This window comes from Trichosurus vulpecula, chromosome 4 (genome assembly GCF_011100635.1).
Source record: "Trichosurus vulpecula isolate mTriVul1 chromosome 4, mTriVul1.pri, whole genome shotgun sequence".
NCBI lineage: Eukaryota > Metazoa > Chordata > Mammalia > Diprotodontia > Phalangeridae > Trichosurus > Trichosurus vulpecula.
Genome location: NC_050576.1, coordinates 57,712,033 through 57,732,439, shown reverse-complemented (window position 1 = coordinate 57,732,439; position 20,407 = coordinate 57,712,033). Strand labels below are relative to the sequence as shown.

The 20,407-nt window shown below is 39.2% G+C and overlaps 1 protein-coding gene across 3 annotated transcripts in view; it reads right to left on the bottom strand.

Moving 5' to 3' along the window:
* Window positions 1-20,407, bottom strand: part of PBX1 (PBX homeobox 1) — a 329,301-nt gene that overhangs the window by 31,990 nt on the left and 276,904 nt on the right. For all 3 annotated transcript variants that reach the window (XM_036754029.1, XM_036754028.1, XM_036754030.1), the window contains 3 exons: window positions 18,235-18,425; window positions 13,541-13,676; window positions 8,201-8,360 (listed from right to left, as the gene is read on the bottom strand). In XM_036754029.1, coding sequence (XP_036609924.1) covers window positions 8,201-8,360; window positions 13,541-13,676; window positions 18,235-18,425 — 487 coding nt within the window. The remainder of the gene's footprint in view (window positions 1-8,200; window positions 8,361-13,540; window positions 13,677-18,234; window positions 18,426-20,407) is intronic.

The window sequence follows — 20,407 nt, the reverse complement described above, 5'->3', positions numbered from 1 at the left end:
ATATCTCCTGACATGAAAAAGGACTGCTTAACCATTACTGGTGAACTCGTAGACAACCACTAACCAAATTAACCCATGTTGCTCAATGCTCATCTTCTCAGAGCATTCTGGTATTAATGAAAATTATTTTATAGAAGTCTCTAATACGGAGGATTGAGGTAGGGAGAATCCTCAAGTCCAGAGTTGGGTTTTAGCCTTTCTGCCCCTGGAAAAGGTCCTTACCAACCACCTCAGGTCTACAAGGAATTAGCTAACAATTCTACTAGTTAGGACCCCATCATGAAGCAAAGACAAAAGGCTCATTTACATCTTCCCTTACAAGTCAAATGACTGTTAAACACTACCCATTCATGCTTTATAAATAATAATATTTGGAAAATATTTTTTAATATCAAGACTTCAGGAAATAATTTAAAAAGAATCCCTAGTCTACAAGAAATCAGTGCTTCTAGAGGGTCCTTTATTGCCAGGTCAGAATTTTCATTTCAGTCCTGGCTCCACTTGAGACTTTTCCCCTTCTACTCTAGCAGCTTTCTCACCCTGAAGATACCTCCTCCCTTGTGGCTCTCTCCTCCTGATTTCAAGGTGAGCTCCTGGCCTGCACCACCATTCCCTGGGCCATCCATGCTCACATCACCCCCAGGTCCACTGCTGAGTCTCCAGATTTTTCCACTTTCTAGCTCCCTTCTATGTCCACAGGGATGGTGTTTTTTGCTTGTTTGTTTTTCTTTTGTATTCCCAACATTTAGCACAATTCCTAATACTCTAATTCCTAAGGCCTTAATAAATGTTCTAGCTAGCTAGTTAACTATCATTTATTGAGAAGAGTAGAGAACTAGACTCAGAGCCAGGAAGATGTAGGTTCCTGTCCCACTTCTGACACATACGAGCTACAACCCTGGACAAACCAAGTAACTTCTCCGTACTTTAGGAAATTCTTTAAGACTACAATATAAGTTGCCAGAAAGCTGCCAATCATTGGAAAAAGTTTCCTCACCTGGGATTTCCTTATATTAAATGAAATCACAAAAACAGTCCATAGCCTCTGTGTGGCTTAACTTAGAAGAGATAAAAAGGCTTTGTGGAAACACAAAACACAAAAACACAAAACATTTGTCTTTGTCTGATCTGGTATGGCCTACCACCCTGACCATATTGGGAGTATTTAATCCGGATGCCTCCCTTTCTGCTTTGTTACAGAAAAGAAGAGCCATTTTGATGAAGCTGTTTGTATACATAGCAGAAGTAACACTGCCTGGGGTTAGAAAAAGTTGTATGCCAATGACTTAATGGTCCACATGTGGGATTTTCTTCCCAGATCACTTGATTCTCATTGGGTCTATTGATTCCCAATAGTATCTCTTTTAGAGTTGTACCTTAGAGGAACCTAACCCAAGATCCCACTAGAGTCAACTTGAAGACCCCTGCTTAAATGCTAGCTATTTTCAGGGCACTGGACAGACACAGAATGGGCAGGTTTGGGTGGGTTGTGCCCTATGTTGCTGGAAGGAGTGCCCACCCACATTAGAGAGATGACAGTTCCAGGGGCTGCATTAGAGCTTGAAGTGTGGTCATTTTTATCTCTCTCCCTTCAAAACTTGCCTAAGACACCCACACTTTAGACAATCGGTACACAGTTTATTGGAAATTAGCACCCAAGCTGGGGGAGTGGGGGAGACACCTCCAAAGAGCCCAAATTCATTCCAACTAACAAGGCAGAAGCTGGGGAGGTAGGTGAGATGCCATTTATAAGATATATACAGCAATTGACACAGATTATTTCAAAAAATATATGTGCATAGATAAATTATAAATATGTCTGGCTGCTTAATGTACACAGAGATAAATATGCGCATACCAATGCACTTCATGTACAAATGCATTTGTATCACAGTAGTAATTGCAGAGATAGCCCCTTCTGCTGTTGGCAATGCTGTCTCAGCACTTCGTCATCTCTATACATCCATGTATGAACATGGCCATGGCCTCTGACTCTCTGATAAGGATCTGGGGGCCGGGAGTGGCCTGACAGAAGACTAGGACACTATTAAAACCACAACCCAGCAGCCAGAAGTCCTTACTGATGATCTAAGAAACACACGGGCTGAAGGCAGCATGGGAACCTACAAAGGCTCCATTCGCAAAGCTGATAACCTCCTGAAATGTACCCAATTTACAGTCAAATCCTGAATGAACCCTCTTGAGGTCTTTAAAGAGCTGAAGAAAATCACCTGGCTTGCTGAGAAGGTCATTCTGGGACCTTGCCTGCAGGTTGTTGTGAAGCAATAGCCAATTACTGGAAGTACTTTTTAAGATGCACCTTCCTTTCAGTTCATTATTCTCCTTTACTTATCTTCCAAAGCTTCAACTCCCTTCCTACTCCCCTCTCCTTCCAAACACTATCATCCAATCTGTGCAGAGGGGTAATACAAATTCTCCACAAACTTGACTTCTCTAGCCTTTCTGGATTTCCCATTCGATTCTTCCCTTTCTGCCCATCTTTCTTGTATCTCCACTCTTGGGAGAATCTATTCAGTGCAAGTATACCATGTGTAAGGGCAGCTAGGTGGCTCAGTGGATAGGAGTGCCTGGCCTCGAGTCAGGAAGATGAGTTCAAATCCAGCCTCAGACACTTACTAGCTGTGTGACCCTGGGCAAGTCACTTAACCTTTGTCTGACTCAGTTTCTTCATCTACGAAATAAAGATAATAATAGCACCTACCTCCTAGGGTTGTTGTGAAGACAAAATGGGATATTTGTAAACGCGCTTGGCTGATTTTTGCTACTCAGTAGTGGTATCATTATTACTGTGATGGTGATGAAGACGATGACAGTGAAGATACTCTCCATCCCTAATATTAGTAATATCCATTTTGAAAGTTAAAAGTTCCCACGGTTGGTTTAGACAGGGAAATGAAGGTCTCATGGAAACGTCACCCAGATGGATTCATGGAATGAATGATGTTAAGATTGTACTTGTCTGGGAGGCAGAATATTTAATCCCCTCTAAATTCCCAAGCATTTACCAAGCCACTGGATGGGTACATGTAGATGACAATACAGATGTAATAAAAAATGCACTACCCCAAGGTAAACTTCCAGTGGCTAAAACAATGTGTCTTTATGAGGTCATTTTAAAAGCTCCTACTTCAAAGACTTCAAGTTTTGCAGTTTTTAAAAAGGCACAAAATATGACAAACAACAATCAAGGTCTTTGTAGAACGAGAAGGATAAATTACTTTTTTAACTTCCCATTTTAATTAATTTTAATTTAATTATTTTTAATTAAATAAAAGAATTTAAGGGCCCCCTCTGTATACAGATGTATACACACATATAGGTATGTACATGCATGCATACACACATGCATGCATGTATGTATGTATTCTCTCATAATTTCTCCAAAAATCTTGAGGCAATTTCAATGGAAAAATATCATGCCCATTTCCCAAAATGAGTAACTGAGGCAAAGAACAATGACTTTAAGTATCTGGTCAGGATAGGTTCCTAGACCGGTTATGGGTATATAGAGGAGAACCGAGAACACCTATGTTTCATTACCTTTCACATAATTTCAGCCTGCGACACTTGTTATTTATACCTTAAAATTGTTCCATCTTTCCCATTTTTTTTGCCTCTGACCTTGAAGAATTATTCCTGCTTCCTATAATAAATGAAAGCTTGGCTTTAATTCTGTACAGACTGAATAGAAGGGTGGCCTTGTGGAATATGGCATTCCTCAGAATGTGTGTGTAAGTTGGGATTTTAAGGTTTTGTACTTTGCAGGCAGGAATGCCATGGTGGGCTCTCAACGCTCCATTTAGAGATGGGGAAAAGAGGGAGAGAGGGACGAAGGGAGGGAGGGAGGGAGGGGGAGAGAGAGAGAGACAGAGAGAAAGAGACAGAGAGAGAGAAAACTGACAGGAAGAATTCTTTCCCTTGGTCTTAAAAAGAAAATAAGAAGGTCCCCTGAGAACTTATTAGACGAGTCACAGATCCCTATTACACTGCCAGCTTCTCTGGATACCTCACCTCCTACATGGTTGTGTATAATGTACAAACATTTTTAAAAGAGCTGAGCTGTGGGGACAAAATCCAGATGAACTCTGCTTCCACCACTCTGAAAGTCACCAAGCTTTCTGGCAGTGAGTATCATGTGGGCCCTGTCATTGGCCCTTCAGTGTCACTCCTTCACAGTGCTGGAGAGGGTGCTTCACGTGAAGATGAACTTGCCACCATCTCAGACACTCAAAGAGTTACACAAAATGAGGGAGTTCTAGGCTTCCCGGCCTCCACACCCCCTGGAAGCATTTAGCCAATCACACTGCCTGACCTGAACATTTCAAGGTCTTACTTATGGACTGAGCCACTTTAAGACCCTGATCTGGCTAATTCAACAGGGCTCTCAAAACCCACAGGTGGAAGGTACATTTAAGACCATCCAGTACCACCCCTTCATTTTACAGATGAGCAAATCCGGCCCAAAGAGGTCAAGACTCTGAGCTTGTTGACAGTAAGATTTGTCTCACTCTTCAATTTATATTGCTTAGCCCATTTCTTGGGGCATAGTAAACACAACAAATGGTTGGGTTTTTTTTTCTTTTGTTTTTGTTTTTGCGTTGTTTCTGTTTTTTTTTTTCCATTCAGTCTAAGCTATGGTCACACAGAGGACAAGTCCAGATAGCACAGCTGAAATCTGAATATGGGTCTTTTGACTCCACATTCAGCATGCTATACTGCCTTTGAGAGATGAACAAAACCAAACAGGGATGCCATTGGATTGGCATTTCTTAAGGTCACTACAGATGGGCTGTGGACCCCATAACAATTGGTGCTTGGGATGAATATGTAGGGACATTTATTTGGACTTTCCTCCCACTGAAAACAGTGCCCAAATTTGTTATTTTGGAATTTTCTTCTTTCAAAGACACTTTCCCCTCCTCTCATTCTCCATCCTTTGTTCTCTTAGAATTGCCTCTTGCTGGTATCCCAAATGAGAGAGTGCATAGGAGGTTCTCAGTAAACTTTCTCACACTGCCAGCTATTACTGTTACAAAAAACGTAGGTGTTCCACCCTCACCCAGTAAATCTGACCACTGGCCAACCCCCAAGGGTGAAATGCATTTTTCTACAGTGTGTTCAAAGTGATGGGTGACGTGCTCTTTTCACATAACAGAAGTACCTTTCCTGCACAAGGCTTCAGAAAAAAATACACTGGTGAGGCCCAGAAAATAACCATCACCACCACACTCTAAAGATATACAAAGTTCCCAGGTCACCTGACCCTTGAACAACTTTCAACTCATCATCTACATCATTTTAACACTCATCCATCTGTCGGTTTTCAAATTGCTTCCAACTTCAATTAGAATGCTTCCCTTTGAAATCACTGATTATCTATTTGTTTCATCAGGGCAAGCATCTCATTTGAAGTTTGAGCATTTGTAAGTTCTTGGCTTATCTGTGTAATGATCTTGTGTTTGTATTAGGAGCAAAGTACAGAAAAGCCTATTTAAGACTTTTTTTTTCCTCCAGAAGATGTTTATTTTTTGAAGTTCCAAGCTACTAGAAAGAGTGAATATTTTTTTTTTACTTTCTCTTGTTTTCAGAAAAATGCTACAAAGAAATTTCTCCATATGTAACTTCCAACAACACAGGCACAAGTTAAAACTTTTGGCTCAGAAATCGCAGAAGAAAATCCTTAGAAAGCTGCAATTATAAGCTCTGCTGCAATACAATACCACATGATTACAGGACTAGATTTTGAGCTGGACAGGGTCTTAGAAAACATTTACCCCAAACACTGCATTTTACAGAGGAGAAAAGTAGTGAAGGCAGGGAAGTATAAGTAACTTGTCCAGCCACACAGCTATCAGTGACAGGGCCAATTTGAATCCAGGCCCTGGGATTTCCAATTCTTTAATTCTTTTCACTACGGTATACAAAAAATCAAAACAAAACAACTCTTTAAGGCTGGAAAAATTTGGGGGTCTGGTTAGTATTAAAATGCTGATTTTTTTTTTCTCTTTAGGAAAGATTAAGAAATTAAGGCTACAATGATAAAGAAAGTCCACAGTTCCTTTACTCCTATGGATCAAAAGCCATTCATGATTCAGATATTCTGTGCCAGAGATTGAAAGAAGTGTTTTGGAGAATAAAACTAGATTATAATGATGATTAATACAGTGCATAGGAGGTATTTAATATATGCTGTTTAAATTGGATCGATCCTTTTTTTTTTGAGTCATTCAGCACATTTTCACCAGTCCAAACATTACTGAACTACTTGGGAAAAAAAAAGGCAATGATATCAGCCTTCCTATAGGACACATCCAATATGGTAGCCACCAGCCTGTCTAAGAAATGACCAGTTGACAAAGAAGGTCACATTTGATTTGCTAGACATTTACTTAGATCCCTTATCTACTACACCATATTGTGAAGAGCATAAAGTACCTATTTACCCAGGGGACCACTGTAGGGTTAGGAAGACAGAAGCTGTACTGACCTCCGAATTTTTTAAACATCCTTATTTACAACACCCCCCCTTTATTTACACATACTTGTACTTAAACAAACAAAACCCCAAAATAATTATGCAGCTCTCTAATTTGAGGCAGCCTCCAATCAGAGATAAGTATGCATGTCAGGTTTAGTGCTCAAGAGCCCACACAGTAACTAGGCCAGTGTATTATCAATGACAAGTCAGCTTGAGGAAAGAAGGAAACCGGCAAAAAAAAAAAACTGTTTTGAAAGCCCCAACTGTGTCATAAATAAGAGTTTTAATTATTCTATGAACTAGCTGGTGTTGACTCATGACTCTTTTCACAGAGACATGTCCAACAGTCCAAGATGTACCACAGCTCAAGCATTAGGAGAGCAGCATCATAATCAAAGCTCAAACTTACATAATGGAGTAAGTTTTGTTTTTTTAAACAAAAATGCCTTTTCTTTCACCAGTGACAAAAAAAGGTAGCAAACATTTTTTTTTCTTTCCATAGTTCAGAACAATCAAGACAGCATTTCATTGACCTAAGTCTAGGTTCTATGTATCCTGGAAATTCACACTCTTGGCACAAGGTTCCATAAGAGAGAAAAACAACAGGAATGAAACAGTATAATGATCAACTTTGACATGAGTGATATGAACATATATCCACAAAAATAAAACCCGGTACACATATCAGATGTGCGCCCACACACACACATACAGAATGATGCTGTGACAGGAGACCAGGAATCTGGGAAAGATGAATTAATCACTGTGAAATTTCCTTTGAAGTTAATGGAATGAAAAACAACCAAATATAAATAGGCACTTTTAAAAAAATTAGGTTTATAAATAACTCTAGTCTTGTTTGTAGACCAGAGCATTCTAATGAGATGTTTGTGAAAGGAATGTAAAACCCACATGGAATGCAGACTTGCAGGTGATCTAAACATTATGAGAGATGCAGCAAATGAAGAGTGGTTCTTAAGCTTCTTTTGTAACATGAACCCCTCTGTCAGTGAGGTGAGTCCTATGAACCCCTTCTCAGAAAAATGTTTTAAATGAATAAAATAAAACGATACGCTTGCAAAGGAAATAAATTACATTTAAATAGTTACATATATGTGTGTGTGTGTGTGTGTGTAAATGTGTGTATATATGCATATACATACACACATACATATATACACACATATATACATACAAAAATACATATGTGCATATATATATAAAACAAATTCACAGCTACAAACTAAGAATCAATGAGATAGAACATCACAGGAATCAGTGACACTGCCCTCCCCACAGTCTCCAACCCCTCCCCCTGCCCCACCCCAATAGCATAACAATGGACTGCTGTAAGAAAGGTCTTGTTTATTAGGTCACTCAGGTGAGAACAGGGAGGCTTCCTCATTAAACCAATCAAATGTTCAAAGAGGACCCTTATGCAAAAATGGTTCAACTGGAACTTGTCCATGCAAAATCCCGGCAAGTTCCCCTCATGCCAATAGCATGAATAGGTTGTTCTTTAGAAATGGGGCAAAACCCCAAAACAATAACAGAAAAAAAATAAGGGAACAATAAAACACACAAAAATATAACCCATTAAAAACCTGAACGATGAAAGAAAAGAAAAAACCCAATGGAATAAAAAACAAATGTAAGAAACAAACAAGAACAATTCGAACAGAACAAAACAAAAAAACTAACCAGCTGAATTGGGAGTTGAGGGTGAGTTAGCTTGGCTTCCATGGGCTGACACATTGGTAGCCGTGACAGCCGTTTTGGCAGCATAAATATTGGCTTCCTCTTGAAATTTACCTATGTTCTTCTTGTACCGGATTCGCTTATTTCCAAACCAGTTTGACACCTAGAGCAAGTTCAAGAGAAGATAAGAAAGTTAACATTGCACCTTTCACTAATTTTTGGCAGAGTGAAGCGGGATGAGAAAACAAAGGCAGTTGATTAGTATCTATGAAAATTTTCCAAAAGTCTTTGATTTGAATCTGAGTTTTCCTTCCTTCTTTCTTCCTTCTCCCTCCCTCCTTCCTTTTCTTTCTTTTCTCTTTCTTTCTTTCTTTCTTTCTTTCTTTCTTTCTTTCTTTCTTTCTTTCTTTCTTTCTTTTTTTCTTTCTTTCTTTCTCTTTTCCTTCCTTCCTTCCTTTCTTTCTTTCTTTCTTTCTTTCTTTCTTTCTTTCTTTCTTTCTTTCTTTCTTTCTCTCTTTCTTTCTCTCTTTCTTTCCTTCCTTCCTTCTTTCTTTTACCTCCAAGGTGGCATATTGGGAAAAGCTCCAGAATTAGGCTCAGAGCTTGGGACTACAAATACAACCTTAGTCAAATCCCTTCACCTCTCTGGGTCTCAGTTTTCTCCTACATAATGAAGAACTAGATGATTTCTAAGGTCCCTTTCAGGTCTAAAATAATATACTCCCATAGGATTCTACAAGGTTATAACTATGTCTCTAATTCTAGTTTGGCGGAGACATCATAAAAAGGAAAATCACACACAGGACTCCTCATTTAAACTAGAATCCTTTTCATTTAGTGCACCCAATTCAAATTTGGCTGTCTGGTATTTATCTGTAGTTTAAAATAGAATTAGAAAAAGCTACATGGCAAAAAGAGATGAGACAATTAACCTGAGCAAGGAGCGAGAGACCACTGAGAGAGGTATGACTTTAATGTTCCTTATAAATATACAGGATCCTAGAGATAGGTAACCTTAATATTAACTAGAGTTTGATATATTTCTATAACAAAAACATATCATAAGATCATAGATTTATAGTGAAGGAACAATCCCCTCATCTTAAGGATGAGGAAATTTAGCTCAGATAAGTTATGTGATCAGTGACTAAGGTAGGATTCATGCCCAGGTCCAGTAAGTTCAATTCTAGCACATTTTCCACTGTGCTTTAGGTACCTCCCATATATGTATGTTTGGATGCTAAATTCTGACATGTATACAAATATAAGTAATAAATTTCTTACATGCATCTATATATTACCTATGTCCAAATAAAAATAAAGAAAATCACAACAGTCCTCCTGATTGTCCCTTTGAATCCAAGGCCTTACTTTTACAAAAACTAATGAACAAATTCAACCAAATCCACTTTGCTAATTTATTTCCTGTTTGTTGCTCATAGCAGCTGCTCTAGGCCCCTTTTCCTTCTGCAATGACTGAGAACTTGTAGGCCTAAGTGGGGAAGTTGTTAAGGTCAAATTTGAATACTTGATTTCTTCCTTCAGGAGTAAGCATCATGACTGTTGTGCCTGTGACCCTATGTTAAAACATTTCTGATTTTATTGACTCTAGTTTTTTTAATCACATCAACAAATAGGGGTATCTTTAGAAACTGTATGGGAATAAAATGTCTGTATATCGAATCATAGCATAAAGGCACTAGGCCATCATTTGATGAGTTATTTCAAGAAGTGAAAAATCTTTATGTTAAATAAATGGAGGTGGGGTCTTACATTTGTATATTGTTTTGTTTTTCTCTTAAAACAATCTTTTCTATTGGATTTCCTCTATGTTATTTAATTACACATCTCCTCAAAATGACAGGCCCTGATTACTCTGCTTTCAGAGTAATACTTGACTACTTGACTTATCTAAACTAAGATCCCTCACTCTTGTGGCATTAACTAATACCAGCAGCACAAGGCTGGCTTCCAGAAACTTGTGTAGAAATTGGTTGTGGTAGAAAATAGAACACACTTCCCCATGGGAACAAACATAAATTCATAGTTGTTTTCTCAGGCTGGCCCACAAAATCTTAATTAAGCCATATTTTAATTGAAATATTGTATGTTTGTAATGGGAAATAGTAGAAAATACTGTTACTATAGTAGTAATTAAAAGAGCAAAACAATAAAATCAAATAAGAAATAGGTGTTGTTTTGAAAATTCATCTTGAATTCTGGTACTTGAGGAACCAAAGGTTTAATTAGAGGAGCTTGAGGGAGTAGGGGATTTCTGTAGAAATTCTGAAGGGGCCTTCTAGATACTTCCTGAGAACATAAGAGCATCAGTTCTTTATTGTATCTAATTTCACTTTAAACCTTTTGGTTTTCTTTTCCTTGATATTAGCACACTCTTAACATTTATCAGCCTTAATTAGTATAATTTTCTTGGCTAATAAATAGAGTGAAGAGAGGGAGATGGAGTATAAGAAAAGATAGGGGAAAGATGAATTTTTCCTTAGGTAACTGAGATTAGGGGAGGAAAAAAGAAAGGAAAGAAGGTTATAGAAGATGTAAGAGTATGTGAGGGAGGGTACATGGGGGGATGAGGAAAAGAAAGAGAATGCCTGAGGTAGAAATAATTAAGTTCTGAGCACAGAATAAAGAAGAAAAAAAAGAAGCATGCTGAGTGTAGGATTCCCTAGAGGGGAAAGAAAGGAGGTGGTGGGGAAGAGATGTTAATCACTAAGTTTCTTTCAATGGCCACTAGGTGGCACTCTCTTCTTAAGAGAACTTTCAAAATCTTAAGATTTTTAGAGTTTGAAGCTGTTTCATACTCAAATTTTATGTTTGTTTCACATTTACATTAATTTTTTCTTTACTCCTTGAGTGGCTAAATTTTTTCTGTTTTCACAAGGACTTTTTAATACTACTATGAGCAAGTGTAAAAGGGCAGGCCATGGATTTGAAATTCCTGGCCCAGTCCATTCTCAACAATGGGGAACTGGAGTACACAAATGAAATGGAGGGCTGCCTTTTGAACATCTTGAAGCAGACATCCTTTAGGCATCTCAAACTGAACATCGTCCCCCCTGCCCCGAAAAAAAAACCCTGATTATCTCTTCTAAAAAGATTTTTTTCTTTCCAATTTCCTGATTGCTGTCAAGGGTACCCTTCACAGGGTACCCCGATTTTTAGCTTCTATGGTTTCCTTCAAGACTTAGCATAAACCCTGTCATCTTCAGCAGACTTTCAATGGTCCTGCTAGTGCCTTCACCTTTGAGATTACCTTCCATTTAAATTCCATGTCTTCTACATACATAGTTATTTGCTTTCTTATTAGCACATCAGCTCCTTGAGGACAGGGTAAGTTTTTGCTTTTCTTTGTATCCTCTAGTCCTTAGCACAGTAAATTATGCATTAAAGGCTTGTTGACTGCCTGGAATCTAGATCTTACGGCTCCAAATCCAAGGCTCTTTATTTTATACTATTCTGCAACCTCAAAATAAATTGCTCCTGGTGGAATAGAGTAGCATGATTACCATCTTGAGTAAGTAGGATGATGCTGAGAGGAGGAACACAATGGTTTAGAGGTGCATGTGGGAGGGATGAGCATATTGTAAATTTCTCATTTGTGCAGCTAATACCAAAGGCAATGCTATTCCCTTCCCCTATTCCATAAGATTACTTAGTTTTTAGGTCACTTCAAAGCATATGGATCTGGAAAGAACAAAATCAAACTGGATGACCCTTGAAGCTGACCACAGAGGTTCCACCTACTAAGAGGTTGCGCAGACTGGAAATGACCTTTGTCAAAGTCAAATTTGCTAAAGAAGCTCTGGATTCAAATGGATTAGATTTAGCAGCACTTTCTTCATGTGATGTTCCCATTCATAAAGTTCTGTATACTGACTAGACCCAATTCTTCTTAGAGGATGATACATTCCTCCCTATCCTGAATCCCAGGGTCTAATACAGTCCAAGGTGCTTTCCAAAGATAGACAAAATGTTGGGTAGAATCTCTCCTAAGAGCAAGTCTCCCTTTCTATTTTCTTTTCTCTTTTTTCTCACTTTTCATGGTGCTTTTTCTCCTATTCTGCATAAGGAATTAGCAATTGCAGATTTTTCTGTTGCATTTCAACATTACCATTCCTTATCTGAACTGAAGGCTGGGATCAAGGAGTGGGTCTGGGGAGCAGGGAGAAATTATTCAGCAAAAAAAAAGAGAGACAGACAGACAGATAGACAGAGACAGAGACGGAGAGACACAGATAGAGACAGGCAGAGACACAGAGAGAGGGAGAGAGGATCTTTCCAAGTATTCTCAAAGGTGAGGTTCTGATTATATAAGATATATGGATGGAATTCTTTTTATTGATTATATATATACATATAATTATAATATAGTATATAAATAACATGTAATATATAACATATGATATATCCTATATAATATATAGTAATAGTAAGCCAGTGATTATATATAAATATATATTTTATCTATCTCTCCCTCTATATATGTGATACAGATATATATCTCAATATCTATTTCTAGATATAATATATATATAGATAGATAGATAGATAGATATTAGATAGAGATGTAGATATTGACCTATATCTACATCTCTCTCTATCAACAACCAGTGGCTTACTATTGCATCAGAATGAAATATTATCTCCATTACTATAAGAGCCTTAAATATGTTTCATCTCCAAAGTCAATGTTAAGGAAATGTAGTAATTTTTCTGTGCAGTTGTTTTATTGTCCTAGGGTACCATTCTATCCTTCCTCATGATTAAGAGACTCAGAGAAAGACAGTCAAAGTATACAGGTCCCCATCCTTTCAGATGATTTTCTACGTTACTGTTATGTCCATTCATTAATTCAAGAAGGTCTGGAATTTTTCAGAAGTAGAGGGTGTGGTTTATTGTCTATGGATCAACCAGAATGATCTGGCTTTCACGTGCACACGTCCAAATTTTTGTTCATTTGAAATGAGGGTCTGCTCACTAGGAAGGGGTGGAGATGATTCCAGAATAGTGTTACAAGCTCAGAGATGGCCAGTGTAAAAGTGATCAGACTTAGGAAGCAACCTAAAAGTCTCCAAGATAACTTTTCATTCTTTCATTTATACTCAGTCTCTGCCGAGTCATCTCTTGCTCCTGCTAGTCAAAATGAGACCTAGTACTTACCTACAGAGCCCCCCACACCTCTTACGCACTTACCCTGCTATGCCAGACTTCAGCTGCAAGGAGTTGCCTGATATGTGTGCTCTAGAAAGCAAAAGGTTCCACTACCCTGCCATGGAGCTCTTCCGTGGCGAGGCCTCAGCCTGAACCCATTGGGTGCCCCCTTACCTGTGAGACCGTGATGCCACATTTCTTGGCTAGCTCCTCTTTGGCTTCCTCACTGGGGTAAGGGTTGCTGAGATGGGAATAGAAATACTCATTCAGGATTTCTGTGGCTTGCTTGTTGAAATTTCGTCTCTTCCGCCTTGACAAAGGAAATGAAATAAATCAATACGTGTGATCCAAATTTTTTTTAAAAGTACAGCATCTCTTGGGCAGAAGACCAGTTCTGTCTAGAGTGCTAGGTGAACCTGAACACTCAGGGAGAAGGACCCACTGTCAAAACGTCTTCAAACGGCATTTGTTAAACACTTATGCATGGTTTTAAGCTCTGAACAGGGACAATCACATAGCTATCAGTTAAATGCAAGTTATTTTCTCTAACTTAGAAGCCTATTGAAATGCCAAATGATCATGATTTTTTTAAGGTATCTGGGAAGAGGCAGCCATACACTAACCGAAATTAAACCCCTAACTGCTGTCCCCTTGTCAAAAGGAGATAGGCACACCTCTTAAAGGAAACAGCTGCTAAGTGGCAAAGCAAATAAACCTCTAGAAATCTTTTTTAACATGTAGGTCACTAGAAAGAGATAAAAAACACATTATGAATAAAGAAATTTTTTTCTTCCTTTTTTTTAAGTGCTAATTGAACTAATTTAAAGTGAGAATCACTTTATTGCTTCTTCACAGCAAAGACCATTGGATCACTGGTAGGGCTGCTGAGGGAGCTGAGGCTCTTAGCAGGCCCTGAGTGTCTTTCTTTGAGAGTGTGAGCTACCATCTTTAAATTAGCTCAATTAGCACTTTCTCCCTTTATTGCTTTTATCAAAAGGTTTTCCTTACAGATGTGAAAAGATTTCCAACCAATCTCTGGTGGAAGTAGTGAACAGATTTTCCCAATTTGACCAAGAGAAAGCACTGGATCTTGGTGCTCTGTTAATATTCAGTTGGAAATTCAGCTAATATTGTATTTTCAATGTCCCTCCTGGGTTAATTAACACAATAAAGTGCCTGATTTTACCGGATGAATACCATCTGTCCACAGGTATTAACCACATCTGCCCAGATTATGCCAAGCTCGATCCTCTCTCTAATACCATGCTGAGTTTCTGGGTCACTCAGCATCCAAAAGTAGACAGATTGGATTTTTTTAAAATTTAGCTTAAAAGTGGACATGTGATGAAGGTCTCTTCCTGTACACTGGTCATAACTGGAGGAAGATAACTTAGCCACTCATAATGTACTTTGCTGATTTATGCGCCAACTTTGATGTCTTCTTATGGACCTCCTGGAGAAAGTTATATTGAGCAAGTGAAGGCCAGCCCCTGGCATTCATTCATCTGGCAGCCCCTCTGTACATCTTTTGCATATAGGCTGCAATTCTTCCAGGTGATCTTAAGGGAAATCTCTCGTAAGAAGGAGCTGGTGATATATTCCTAGGTTGCTTTCGATGAGCAGAAACTATCATAGAATATCTCGAAATTGTTATATTCCTCTTTCTTACTACCCTCCTCTTTGCCCTTTTAACTACTTATGAAGACCTCCACGAAAGGGATGTACAGGAGGAAAGTTTGGAGGTGAAATTCAACATGGCCAATTTTTGTCTTTTATAAGAATCTTTGCTAAAAGGTTTGGTAGAGGAGGCAAAAAAAAATGGTACAATGGAAAGAGGACTGAATTTGGACTTATGAGAAGCCAAGTTCAAATTCTGGCTGTGCCACTTATCTCTGGTATAACCCTACATAATTAAACTCACCTCCCTGGCCTTCAATTTTCTCATTTATAAAATGAGGGGGCTGGGCACTAAGATCTTTTCCAATGGCAAATTTAAGAGGCTATGATTAAAATTAATTTGGAAACATAAGTATGTTTCACTTACCCACACTCATCCTGTCTCCAATAATATATGATCCTGAACCCAGCCCTCCCTCTATCCGAAGCCTTACATCCAGGTTCATCTTTTCTGGAATAACTGGTCAGGCTACTGCAAGAGGCTGAGAGAGAAGATTCTACTTGACTAGCACAGATCTGAGCCAAGCACTCAGTGGAGAAGCGCTACACGTCCATGGGTAATTATCAAATCTTGTACTGTAAATCTATCAAATTGCTAAAACTAATCCCATTACTGAATCAGGCCTCCCATGTATATTATTTATTTCCACAGCAACATGTCTTGAAGAGCCCCCGTTCGTGAGAAGTACATGTTGTGGCAGAATTTCTATGGCAGCAGCAAGATTTTCAGGAATGTCTCTTTTTGACTTGGTGCCTGTTTAGACAGCTCTTCCAATTATAGCTCATGATAGGGGGGAAACTGTGTGGCATCTCTAGACTGGAGAGGGCAGAGTTAAAAAGTGTACTTATAAAACTGCGAAAGTTTCTCAGCCCTTCCAGGGCTGGAGTCTGAGGTTACTTATTTTTGCTAGCATTACATTTTCCCCAAAATGTTAAAATTAAAATGATGATCATCAGCAACAATTAATAATAATAATCCTAACAACAGCAACAGCAGTGACAAACATCTTGCAGAAAGGCTGCCAGTAAGGCAATAAAGAAACAGTTTCAAAGGCATTTTGCCTCTTTGTTCTGACCAGCCTGGTATTAAACGGACTTTCCACGCAAAATCTAAAACTTTAACTAAAAAATCCACAGTCTTAACAAAGGCTAGTGGAATAAAAGAGGTATGTCCATAAAATCCTGCAATGATTTCTTGGCGAGTACCGTTTGCCTGGCTATCTTAGATTCCAAAAAAAAAAATAAAAATAAAACATCGGATGAGACAACGAGCCTGGGCCTTCCTTCTGAACTTCTCACTTCAAAAGAGTCCAGGCTGTGTCCAACTTTCTTTTTCTAAGTCTGCTGATGTAAATACCAACTCCAGCATTTTAACTAGGGGAGTTGCCATGGGAATGCAAGCACCACATGCCCTGGCTGCCGTTCTACCCGGCCTCAAGGGAAAGGAATCAGAAGGCCAGTAGGCACTTGTACTTGGCACCCCCAGGGAATGGAATGCTCTCAACAGCCTAGACTGCCTGAGGCCTTAGGCACACAGAGTGAGGAGGAAGAGAGCAGAATCACCTGTTGATAAGAAGTCTACTAAGGAGTGACCAATCTCACAAGTCCACCAATATATCCAACATCAAAAATGTCTTTCTGGGGGCATACCTCAGAAGGAATGGTAAGAAAAAAAAACAAGCAAAGTAGGCTTTCCATAGAATGACTTCCCTGAATCATCCCTATTCAACAGTGTGGCAGGACCTATTGATTCTCACTTCTTCCCTAGGTTCTGAATGGCCCAAAGACCTCACTCACCGTTAGCAATTTTGGAAAAGACTTCCCAGCAGCCCTTTAGTGCTGAGGGACTAAAACAAAATGAATGAAAGATGGGTTATGGAGGTGAACAAGACAACACCCAAAGCAGGGCTTCCCAACCTGTCCACTGCAGAGTCCTTAAGGAGTGATACACAAGTCACCGCAAGTGGTCTTTGACTCTGTGTGAATTAAGTGCTAGTCTTTCCATTTTTAGCTTCAACAAAATATAAGCTCAGTAAAATAACTAAGTTAACATAGATTCCATAGACCGATTAAGTAATGTCTTGTATACATACATATGCATTACTATTTTTCAAAAGCATATAGAGGGCGCTATAATTAATAAAATATAAATCAATTTAAAAGTGTTGGTTGAATTAAGAGAAGCAATATGGCACAGGAGGAATAGCCCTGGAATAGTCCTGGGTTCAAATCCTGCTTCTGATATTCACTGCATGTATGCCCTTGGTTAAATCAATTATCTTCCTGTGTCTCAGTTTTGTCATGGCCTCTAAGGTCCTTTACATCTTTAAAGATCCTCTGACCTCACATGGCTCATCTTTCATCATCTCTTTTCTCAATCACTGGATCCTAATAGTGCAACCGTTCCAAAATGAGAGCCCATGAGATTTTTCTTTTTTTTTGTGGGGTGGTGGGGGAGGAGGATGTAAAGAAGAGGACCTCATAACTGAGGCCTGGGGAGGTTAAGAAACTTATTTAAGATTACAGAGAGAGAGGGTAAGGAGCAAAATCGGAATTCAAACTCAGGTCCTCTGATCTCAAATCTTCTACTCATCTCAATCTAATAGAACTGCTTTTCTTTCCTTCTTGGAGAGAACTCCAATGAGGGGCTACCAATAAGTAACGACACAGAAGGTGTCAGGTACTCACAGTTGACATGTTTATTTTCCTTGTTGAATGTGATTGTGAAGGGCTCCCTCCCACTTATCCAGTGTGAGTACTTCCAGAGGAGAAAGGTGTCTTTGTTATACTGGGTACCTGGTGCGTGCACCTTGTAAATACCACTGGGTCATGAAACTATGTAACTTTTCTCCTATTACACAAAAATCTATAGTGTTCAAACCAAAAATCACTCATCTTTCTCTGATCCTCTATTAAATCACTCTATTAAATCTATCTATTCTGGGAATTTTTTTATTTGTTTTTCACCCAACCTCTCCTGAAAACTAGGTAAAGCTATCCATTCCTCTTGTTGATCTGGAGTTGCCCATTCAATGTTATCACATGTTACAAAAACCTGACCCATCTGAGAAATGGATCAATACATTACAACATGCTCTGGCCAGTGAGGGAGGGAGGTTTTGTTTCTTTATTTCTTTGCTTTTTTTTCTTTTTTGCTCTTTTTTAAAATCCAGAACGGTAAGGAGACTCACCTTGCATCCAAAAACCGCGAACGTAGAATCATGACTGCTTCACATGTGCTCTGCTTGAGCTGCATCTGGATGGAGCTGAATTTACGATGGATGATGCTCACCATCCTCTCGATTTCCTTTGGTGAGATAGGCCTGGTCCGGCTCTGCTCACGAAGCAGGTTCATCACGTGTGTAGTGAATTCGTTGCATGCCTGAAATGGCAGGAAAATGAAAGAAACTCCCAGGAATGGAGGGTCATTGACGAGAACGCTGCTGGTCCATTCTAGTGACCTGAAGTCAGGAAGGGTGGCCAAATGGACAATGTTATGACTGGCTAGATACTAGATGGCTCTAGGTCAGCCTGTGTGATACTTAAATCCCTTGGTGGCTTGGTTCTAACCTACCTTGCTAACTTGATTCAATAACATTCCTCCCCTTCACATGCTCATCAACACAGACAAGACGGACTTCTTGCCGTCCTTCACATGTGACACACCTCCCAGTTCTGTGACTAGAGGCAGCTAGGTGGTGCCACAGCGCATAGAGTATTGAACCTGGAGTCGGGAAGACCTAAGTTCAAATCCAGCCTCAAACACTTATAAGCTGCATAACCCTGGGCAAGTCACTTAAATGTTGTTTGCCTCAGTTTCTTCAACTTTAAATGAAGATAATAATGATATCTACCTCCCAGGGTTGTTGTGAGGATAAAATGGGCTAACATTAAAAGCACATAGTAAGTGCTTAATAAATACCTATACTCTATACATAGAATGCATTCTCTCTTCACCTCCTCCTCTTAGAATCCCTCAATTGCATCAGGGCTTGGCTCAAGTACTACCTTCTCCATGTGGCCTTGCCTGCTCCCTTCAGTTTCTACCATTTCTCTTCACTAAAAAATAAGGGAAATGATCTTTTATTTATGTTGCATTTATTTGTGCACATGTTGTAGCTCCTTGAGAACTTGCTCCATTTTTGTCTCTGTAACCCCACACCAGGCACAGTATCTGTTAGGCACACAATAGGACTTTTAATAAATGCTTACTGCTTGACACTAGCTGGCTTTGTCCCCTTCCTCGTTTAGCTCTGTAACGTGATTCTGACATGTCAGAAAACATGCAATAAGTTGATACCATGGAATGAATCCCTTTCTTGGACAATGTAAGGGTAAAATAGGTTTCCTTCCTTCCTTCCTTTCCATGACAACTTTAAGTCAGAGGGATAGAGATCTCTTAGGAGTACCTTTTGGTCTAACTACTCACAGGAAGATGAATCACCCTACCCCTATCGCCCCCAAAATGTTGAAAAGGTCAACTTCTTATCAAACTCTGTTACCAAAGGTGAAAGGTAAGAATGCCAACTCTGCTGTAAACTTTTTTCTTTGTGTTCTTGAGTCCTGAGGAGTGTCAGTATTGATAGAACAAAGGGATTCTTAGGTGAGATGTAATGTAGGACAGCTGTCCTCACATCCACTTCCCAGGCACAGGGATCATTTCTTGAAACCACAGAGCAAATCATTTATTTTCTCTTTAGTCCTTTATCATACCGCCAACCTATTTAGCATTGGTAACATTCCTCCAAGTGACTCTCCACAAATGGGCAAAGATATCCTTCCTTCTGCTAACCTGGAATTGACTTCTCAATTTAATATTCTAGGTTTCAAAAAATCAGAGCCCATTGTCAATGGATAAGCATATTGCTGCATTCTCATTTGAGCTCTGCCCTAGCAGTTATGGTGCTGAGGATGGATTAAAGACTTTTAGTGAATAAGAGAGTTAAAATAGGACTGATAACCTTTTCTGACAGAAATCCACCTTGGCCCATTTTCCCTTTTCTATTTCTAAGACAAGCATATTCTCCTAGGGACTTATTCCCAGAATCAACATCCTCAGGGACCCTCCATATCATCATGGTCCTTTCCATATGATTAAAGAGCTTTCTCAAGAGATGAGAAAGTCCTCAGATTATAGTCTGGGCTAAGAATCTTCTTTTCCGTTTTTGAAATTTGCTGCTTTTAAAACTATTATTAGAAAGTCAGGGAATATCAGAGATGGAAAAAGGCATCTCATTCAAACCCTTCACTTAACATCATAGATAAGCTGACTTGACCAAGGTCACATAGCAACTGCTTTGCAGAACTGAGAAAACCAAGGTTTCCTAACTCCCAGACAAGTGATCTTTCCACCGCACCATATGA